At 28.1% G+C, this 9,551-nt stretch overlaps 1 protein-coding gene across 3 annotated transcripts; it reads right to left on the bottom strand.

Moving 5' to 3' along the window:
* Positions 1-558: 558 nt before the first annotated feature.
* Positions 559-3,918, bottom strand: LOC113377011 (eukaryotic translation initiation factor 4E-like). 3 transcript variants are annotated; one of them, XM_026617169.1, is made up of 6 exons: positions 3,758-3,899; positions 3,471-3,567; positions 3,243-3,412; positions 2,863-3,040; positions 972-1,059; positions 559-792 (listed from the first exon to the last, which is right to left on the bottom strand). In XM_026617169.1, exons 2-6 carry the CDS (start codon positions 3,492-3,494, stop codon positions 629-631), a joined length of 624 nt encoding a protein of 207 aa, XP_026472954.1. In that variant the 5' UTR covers positions 3,495-3,567; positions 3,758-3,899; the 3' UTR covers positions 559-628. The 3 variants fall into 3 exon arrangements, with proteins under 3 accessions (XP_026472954.1, XP_026472953.1, XP_026472952.1); XM_026617168.1 differs by having other exon boundaries at positions 3,471-3,532; XM_026617167.1 differs by lacking the exon at positions 3,471-3,567 and having other exon boundaries at positions 561-792; positions 3,758-3,918.
* Positions 3,919-9,551: the final 5,633 nt, after the last annotated feature.

The following is a 9,551-nucleotide window of genomic DNA, read 5'->3' as shown; positions in this document are numbered from 1 at the left end:
ATTTAATTACTACCATTTAATACATCTTGTGAAATAAATATAATTGCATAAACAATAACTAAAAGTTTTTTAAAAAAAAAGTGAGCATGAAATATCAGTAAAAATAACATACTCCCTGTAAGATTGAATCCATATAAATTATATTTTACTGAAATAATTTTGGTTGTTAAAATTAGATTCACTTTCTTAAACTTCATATAATTTTAGAATAAATGTCGAGAGTTCATTTTATCCTTAAGCTCCCACAATCACTACATAATAGAATACATTTCTCACAATTACTGCTATAAAAAATAAACCCCATATTTCATATACATGCAAAATGCTGTAAAACCAAGAAATAAAGGGAAAAAAAATGATTTTCCTAAACAATTTAGGCATAATTTATATTTAAATTATATCTTAATTAAAATTCAATTATGTTTTGTATGTACATTGTCAATGTTTTGTATGATGCTAAAAATGATAAAATTTATAATATAAAATATTTCCATGTTTGATTTATATACATATAAAACAGGTAATAAATCTAAAAATTTTAAAATACAACTTTAGTCACCGATAATTAAAATTAGTAAGTTATATAATAATTTATCAGCTTATACTAAAAACTTGTTTATAAAAACTTTCAAACAATATAAGAATTCTTTGTCACAGAACCAGACTTAGCCATAGTATCCTTATGAATCTGATAACCAATCTGAATTTTTGGTGCTATCCGCAGCCTTTCTTTAAGCTTCTTGCCAATTTCCATCACAGAAGTACCATGACTTGCATCTCTTGTCCACACACCTAAAAAAAAATTATATGTTATTAAAAATGAGAAAAAATATTACAATTAACATATTTGTTTAATATAACTATTTACAACAATAATTAATTAATATAACAATTAACAACAATAAGTTAATTCCAATAGACACTGAGTAATTCTAAAACAAATAATATATAAAAATGTCAAATTAACTAACCAATTTTATCTCCTTTAGCTCTCACATTTACTACAGCACCGCATATGTCTTCTGAATTTTCAAATGCTTCACCAATCATACATAAAAGCTGCAAAACAATATATAAATCACATTGTTATATTAATATAATACAAAAATTGAAACATTGAAAGCAAAGAATGTTATAATAAATCATTTTTTCAATCATTTTATTTTTTTCAGGAATAAATTTGATTCATTCAGTTTTAATTAATTAGCAAAGGTATTTGTATCCAATCGCATTTTTTGACTGAAACACAAATATATTTCTTTGGTGTACAAATATAATAACAGTAAAACCTCCTTATCCGCAATAAAGAATTCGAAAATAAAGAAAGGCATTTTATATGGATATAGGGAATACATTCCAAGATGACAAAATAATCTGCAAACAATGAATAAATCCACAAATACAGGTTGGCATGTTACATGGAATTGCAAGGGATGGGTTCCAAGATGACAAAATAAAGAAAAACAAATATTGTTGAGAACTATTACGTAATATGCAATATAAAATATGCGGTATAAAAGATCCCATATTAAAATTAATCAGTAATAAGTTTAGTATCAAATCTAACATTAATATAAAACTTTATTTTAATTACAATAATATTAAAATAATAATATTTAATTACAACAATATTAAAATAAAAGTCTAACCCAACTAATTTTAATATGAGATCTGTTATACTTAAGACATTGCATATCACATAATAGTTCTTAGCAATATATAAAACAAAAATCATTTTTAATTATAGTTTTTGTACATTTTGATTGATTTTGTTGAGGCTAAGGCAATGATTTGAAGAACTTTGTAATATTGTTTTGCTTGTTTAATTCAAACTGATACTCGGTCACATAAGTAATTTGCCTCTGAAAAATAACACTTTTCATATATGGATTAATGTCCATATGGAAATACCACAGTTCATTTTTAATTCTTCACTAACAATAAGATTTTTCAACTTAAATGTCACTTTTTTATGCTTGCAGAAGCATTTGAAGTCAATTGATCTTCTTCAATGGACAGGGAATGTGAATTTCATTTCGATTTGAGTAATAAATTAGGTTCGTTCATTCTATTAGTTTATATTCTCAAAAACACCAATAGCGGACAAGGCAACAAAGGCGGCTTATGATAAAGTTTTCCTATTACAGTAGAACTCGAATTATCCGAACTCCGACTATCCGAATCGCCGATTATCCGAATCACTTTCAGAAAAAAAATTGCCCGAAAAAAGTCTAAGTGCGCTATTATTCTTCCACCAGCGAAGCCAGTGTAGGCACATTGTTTGTTTTGATTTGACGGAGATGTTTAAAAAACAATGATTTTTATTTCTAAACTTGTACATAAGTACATTTTATTTATATTTAAAACATGTCAAAATATCATGTTTCTTTCATTTAATTCAATAAAAAAATAGTGCAATATCAAAACGTAACTCTTTTTCTCTCCAATGGCAATTTTAAAAAAAAACTCCGATTATCCGAATATTTGATTATCCGAATGGGTCCCGGTTCCCATTAATTCGGATAATTGGAGTTCTACTATAGTTCAAAATGACGGCATTTGGTTTGAAATCTGTGAATATAGGAATTGGGTCACAATTTTTTTGGCCGCAAATAGCGAAAAAGCATATAAAGAAAGCGCGAATAAAAAACTTCTATTGTATAATGCAATTGATATTAAAAATAACTATTAAAGAAAATTTGCTTGGTTTTGAGCATTTTTTTGCAAATAATTTTAACTTTTGTAAATTTTATAATAAAATATTGGTCAACTTTCAAAAAAAAAACAAAATATACAATAATTAATATGCAAAGTGAAGATGTTCCAAATAATACTACTTGCACAATAACCAAAAATACTTACAGTGTCTAGCCAAAATCTATCCAAGTCATTGATTCGTTGTTTCTTGTCCAAGTTGATAGCCCAACGACCTCCACGCTTATTCGCCTCATCTTCCCACATTGGCCGAATACCTTGTTTGAAGAGGGAGTAATCACAACCCTGGCGCAACTCGCTAGCCATTTTTATATGATTATAGACACTTAAATAAATTAAAAACAATTATTATTATAAGGAAAAGCAGTATAAAGAAAAAATGCAGTTATTCACAAATAAAATGATATAAAAATAATATAAAAATAGTGGTGAAAGCTGGCAAAAATTTGATGTAAAATACACAAGTCATATACTATTGTACCTTCAAATAATCTTAATACACAGTATGTATGAGAAATTAGTATTACCTCCAGAAATCCTCAACAGTATTGAAGCTGGTAATTTCTCTCTGGTTCTCTTCCCAAGTTTTTTGTCGGTCATGTTCATAATACCAAAGCGTCCAAGTATGTTGAAGGGGATGCTTCAATAGAAATTCGGGTTGTTCGACACTTGGCGTCTCGGTCTTTTCTTCTACAGCCTAAGAGTTACAATGATATAAAATAATAAATAGCAAATTTATGAAACAGCTCACTTACCACATTTGAAGGAACTTCCATCATTATTTAATTAATAAAACTTATATAAGCATGTCCTAAATCTGAAAAATGCTTCTTAGCATTAATCAATTTTGAGCTATAAAATAAAATGCGGTGCAGCAAAAATTCGTATTCATAAAATAAAGTTTTCTACCCTCATATGTTTGACAAAAGTCAATATGGCAGATAACGTTGATAATTATTTTTATTGTAAAACTTTATACGAGCATAGAAAACAAAATATAACCTTTCAAATGTGACTTTCAAATATTTCAGAAAATATTTACCCCTATTACGTTTACATTTTCAGCCATGTCAAAACGTGTGTAGTATCTTTGTTCTATGGTGTGCGTAATTATATAGGGTCATTTGTCTATGTAGAGGGTAATCAAGTTTCACTCGTGTCGTATTAGAGCATTTCGAGCATAGACCTAGACCAAGTATATGTGCAAGGTGGGCTGCGGGCACATGCCGGCACATGGCCGGCGCGCATGGCGCGTCGATCGAGCTGTCACTGGGAACGACCGGAACGTTCGCAGCGGCTAAATGATGAAACTTTCTAAATCTACCCAAGTTCACACTTTGAAATAATTAACGAATTTCATGAATTGCCGTTCAGTTATATTATGTTATTTATTTCTAATATTTTCAATATTATGAAACGTATTTATTCCAAACTAGTTTGTATTGGTATATGTGTAAATAATCGACTTAACCAATAAAAAACAAATTAATTTATGAGTGGATTAAGTATTCCCAGTGAATTTATTACACATAATTGAAAACGAACAAACACGTTAACTCGGAGTATTTTCTAAAACCAAATTTTCAAAAATTAATAATTCTTATAATTAATCCAGTTTTCGTAGGAATTAGTAATGATTTAGTATGTTCATTAAGACCAAGTGCTCTATCGTTATACCAAGTAAATCATCTAATTTTTGCTTTTGTTTTTTTTGAATTAAAAACTTCATGTCAAAAACCGTTAAAACGATTTTTGCAATTTATTGCTAATTTGTATAACATATAAACCGAAATATCGGATCGATAAGATGGCGGAAGATGTAGAAGATCCAAAATGTTGCAGTATATGTAATATTGATGTTAATGGAAAAAACATTATTGGATGTGAAGGTGAATGCAAAGGTTGGTTCCACAAAAAGTGTGCGAAAGTTACTAATGAACAATATAAAGTTATCAGCACAAGTAACAATATAAAATGGTTTTGTGACATATGCTCAAAAAAAAATGAGGTAAGATATTCACATGAAAGTAATTTGAAAGAAATAGTAAATGAGCTTAAAACTTTAAAGAATGATATTAAAATAATTAAAGATGCAAGATCTAGTTATGCTACAATATGTAAAAATAATGCCACAGAAAATAATAATAATAAAAATTATAAAAATAAAGACATAATAAACCCAAATATGCCGCCAATAATTGTAAAACCAAAGAATAAACAGAACAGCTATGAAACTAGAAACTATATTGAGAAAAACATAAATCCAAAAAACGTAAAAGCAAAAGTAAGATCAATTAACAACATTAGTAGCGGGGGGTTAATAATTAAGGCCTCAACAATTGAGGAAACAAAAACATTAGCAGAACATATGATACAAAAAATTGGAAGCGAATACGAAATATATATAAAGAAACAAAGAAATCCGCGACTTGTTATAACAAATGCTCCAAGGCAATATATGGACGGCACAGAATTGATAAATGAAATGATAGAATATAATTACAATATAAATAACACAGATCAAATTAAACTAATATACCAAAGGAAATCACGAAAAACAGAAAATTGGATTACATATATCGAAACATCGGGCAAAACATACGAAAAATTGTTAGAAAATAATGTAAATCTAGGATGGAGGACAGCTCATATAATAGAAGATTTAAACATAAAAAGATGTTATAACTGTCAGGCATATGGACACAGGGCAGTAGAATGCAAAAACAAGACGTTCTGTGCAAACTGTGCGGATGAGCATAACACAAGAGATTGTAAGAGCAAATCTAAGAAATGCATAAACTGCACAAATGCCAATGTAAAATACAAATCAAATTTTAATACGGTGCATAATGCAAATGAAACGGAATGTTCATGTTATCAACACAGAGCCAAAATGGTAAGAATATCGACGAATTACAATGGACAAATTCAAGAAAATGAATAAATATAATAGCAATAACAAGAAAATAGAGATTAAGTATTTCAATATAAGAAGCTTAAGAAATAAAATAGATGACTTAGAAATAATTATGCATAAAAATGAAAATTGCCAAATTTTAATATTAACAGAAACTTGGATATACCAAGAAGAAGAAGGATACTTTAATTTAAAAAATTTTAGAGGTTTTTACAACTGCAGAGAAAAGAAAAGAGGAGGAGGAATAGCGATATTTGTAAGAAATGAACTAAACTGTACTGTCATAGAAAATAATAATAAAAATAATATAAATCTCCTGGAAATAGAAGTAACAAATATGAACCCTGTTATAAAGTTTATTGTTATTTACAACCCTCCGAATAATAATAAACAAGATCTGATAAATTTAATAGAAAAAAAAATGGAAGAAAACGGTAAAAATACAATAATAATAGGTGATATGAATTTAGATATAATTCCAAACAATAATATATCAAATTGTTACAAAGATATTATAGAATCATCAGGATACAAAATAATAAATAATATAGATAGCCAATACGCCACAAGGAAGACTGAAAACACTAAATCAATAATTGACCATGTTATATCAAATTATAAAAAGAAGATTAATATAGAAATAGAAGACACAGAAATATCTGATCACAAAATGATAACAGTATTTATACAAAATACGCCGAGAATCAAACCAAAAATGCATAAAATAATTAGATATAGCATAGATTTAGAAGGATTAGAAAAGACAATAACTTGTAAGTTAGACTCTAAAATAGTGGACCAATTAGAGGATTTAATAAAAATTATACAAGATGCAGCAAAAGAAAATAAAATCAAAGAAACAATAAGAGCCAGAGAAGATACCTGGATAACAGAAGAAATTATTAACTTAATGAAATACAGAAACAAATTCTACAATAATTTAAAGAAATGCAATATAAATGAAGTAAGCAAACATAATGCCATAAAAATGAAATATAATAATATAAAAAAAGATATAAAAAATATGATCTACAAAGCAAAAAGACAATACTATTCAGAAGAAACAAAAAAATGTGAAAGTGACTCTCGAAAAATATGGGAACTAATAAATAAAACATTAGGAGGAGGAAAAAATAAAAATGAATATAAAGAAAATATTGAAAAAATACAGCATAAAGATAAAAATATATTTCTTACAGTAAAGGAAGACATTGCGGAGTATCTCAACAAACATTTTGCTGAAATAGGTATGAAACTACAAAAGAAAATGGATCATTGCAACTATAAACCATCAATACACAGACCTAAAAACAAAATCCAAATTTTTGAATTAACAGATGAGAAAGAAATAAAAAAAATTGTTGAAAATCTGAAAAATAACGCTGCACCTGGCGAAGACAAGATAACAGCAAGAATCACTAAAAAAATAATAAATATAATAGCTCCACTACTTGCTGTTTTAATGAATAGATACATAGAATGTGGTGTATTTCCATCGTGTCTTAAAATGGCTACAATAAAACCAATTTTCAAAACAGGAAACAAAACAGATCCAAATAACTACAGACCTATAACAATAACAAACACATTCTCCAAGATATATGAAAAAGTAATAAAAAAAAGATTACTTGATTTTCTCATTCAAAAAATTGACAAAAATCAATATGGTTTCCTCCCTTCATCAAATACACAAGGTGCCCTAATAGATTTGACTAATACCATCAGTCAGCACCTTGAGGAAAATATGCACACAGTTGCAATTTTTATTGATTTACAAAAAGCTTTCGATACAGTAGATCATGGCATATTACTTAATAAACTAATAGATTTAGGTGTAGAGGGTTTGTCTTACAGCATTATCAAAGATTTCCTCATGAAAAGAGTGGTAAGGACGAAGGTGGGAAATTTCACAAGTGGAGGATGTAACATAACCTGTGGAGTTCCACAAGGTTCTGTATTAGGACCTTTATTGTATCTATTATACACCAATAACCTTAAAGACGCAAAATTAAAGGGAAGATACATATTATATGCAGACGATACAGCGATAGTATATGCGGATAAGGATAAAAAAAGACTCGAAGATATTATAAACACGGACATGAAAATATACACCGAGTGGCTAACTGAAAATAAACTAACAATTAACATAGATAAAACAAAATACATATATTTCAAACATAGAAAAAATACTGAGAACACTAAACTAAAAATTGAAGTAAATAATAGAGCAATAGAGGAAGTGGAAAGCATAAAATACTTAGGACTGATAATAAATGAAAAACTGACATGGACAGACCATATAAACAAAATAAAAAGAAAGATAGGAACATTAACAGGGGCATTGAAAAGGATCCACTCTTTCGGCAAAAAAAATAAAATACTAATTCTTAAAACGCAAATAATACCTATAATTTTATATGGCATAACAACATGGAGCCAAACAACTAAAGCAAACCTAAATGACATACAGAGAATAATGAATAAAGCCATAAAAATAGCATATAATTTACCACATCTAACACCCACCAAATACTTGCAGAGAGAAACAAATAATCATTCACTAAATAACATAATTAAAATAGAGAAATGCAAACTAATACACAAAATGAAATTTAACCGAATTAAAACAAGTGCAACAATAGACACAAATCAAGATATACATGAACACTACACGAGACAACACAACAATTTTCACATTGAACGCAATAGAAAAAAGAATTTGAGAGAAAATGTCATATGGAGTGCTACCAAAATATATAACGAATTGCCAGACTATATTAAGATGACCAATGATAATGATAATTTTAAAAGAAAAATAAAGAAGTACTATATGGAAATTGAAGAAAAAGAAGACTGAAGAGTTATATATAGATATTATATTAATGAAATAGATATTATAGTCAAATGAAATGTAAATATTATATGAAAACTGTTTTTCATAATCTCTCATACCAGGCACCTCTGTCTGACTGAGATATGAAAATAATGTATATATGTAAATAAATAAATAAATAAATAAATAAATAAATAAATAAATAAATAAAAAATAATTTTAATTTTAACAAACGTCAAAATAACTACTCATTTTTTTAAACTTTGATGAATTTTTAAAATTAAACTAGATATCGTAAGGCCGTAATATTTCAGTAAGTTCTATAAGACTATGATATATATCCCCAGGGCCGGTCCTGGGGTCCTTAGCGCCCGCATGCAACTTTTTTTCTAGCGCCCCCCCCCTATTAATTTTAACTGTTTTAACAGTTTATCATTAAGATTATATAAATATTTGCATATTTTTAAAAAAATAATTTTTAATTATTCTAGATTTAGTACTCTAATAATTAGATATAATCTAAAATCGTATAATTCGTTCATTCATTTCAAATTTAATAACTTCCCGAAGAAGTTTATGTTTTCATCAAAACATCCGATTCGCTAATTTTATGTTTTCTCAAGCTTTCAAGCCATTCTGAATCGAATGAGATCAAATTTGGAAAAAGTATGTGTGTGTGTGTGAACAGATTTTTTGCCGTAAATCGACGTTTTCTCGAAATCGGATAGGCCGATTTCAAAAATTTAAAAGCCATTCGATGTATCTCGATGAGGACTATCGTTTGTCAGTTTTGTGGGACGATCGGCCGAGACGTTTCTTTATAACTAGCAGAAAAGTGAAAAAATTTTCGTGCACGTTTTAGCCCGCAATTCTGAACCGATTATGAAAATTCAAAAACCGTTCGAAAGATATTGGTTGAGAATCCTGCTGATTAGTTTTTGGTAAAGATCGGCCGGGCCGTTTTCTTGTAATAAAGTGTTAAAAAAATTTTTTTTGACGATTTTTATTATTATTTTTTTGACGATAGATACCATAGTCTTCTAGATCATACTAAAATATTACGGCCCTACGACAACTCGTTTA

This window comes from Ctenocephalides felis, unplaced genomic scaffold, assembly GCF_003426905.1.
Source record: "Ctenocephalides felis isolate EL2017-DRISC unplaced genomic scaffold, ASM342690v1 CF-g0.4_SCAFFOLD_01886, whole genome shotgun sequence".
Lineage (NCBI taxonomy): Eukaryota > Metazoa > Arthropoda > Insecta > Siphonaptera > Pulicidae > Ctenocephalides > Ctenocephalides felis.
Note: the sequence above shows the minus strand (reverse complement) of the source record. Positions and strands in the feature narration are given on the sequence as shown.

Excerpts from the sequence above, each read along its gene's own strand:
- LOC113377011 (XM_026617167.1), bottom strand. The coding sequence starts at position 3,784 with ATGGCTGAAAATGTAAACGTAATAGGG. Across the intron at positions 3,413-3,757 it reads AAAATGTAAACGTAATAGGG|GCTGTAGAAGAAAAGACCGA; the intron begins GTAAATATTTTC and ends TGTAACTCTTAG. Across the intron at positions 3,041-3,242 it reads ACTGTTGAGGATTTCTGGAG|TGTCTATAATCATATAAAAA; the intron begins GTAATACTAATT and ends AATTTATTTAAG.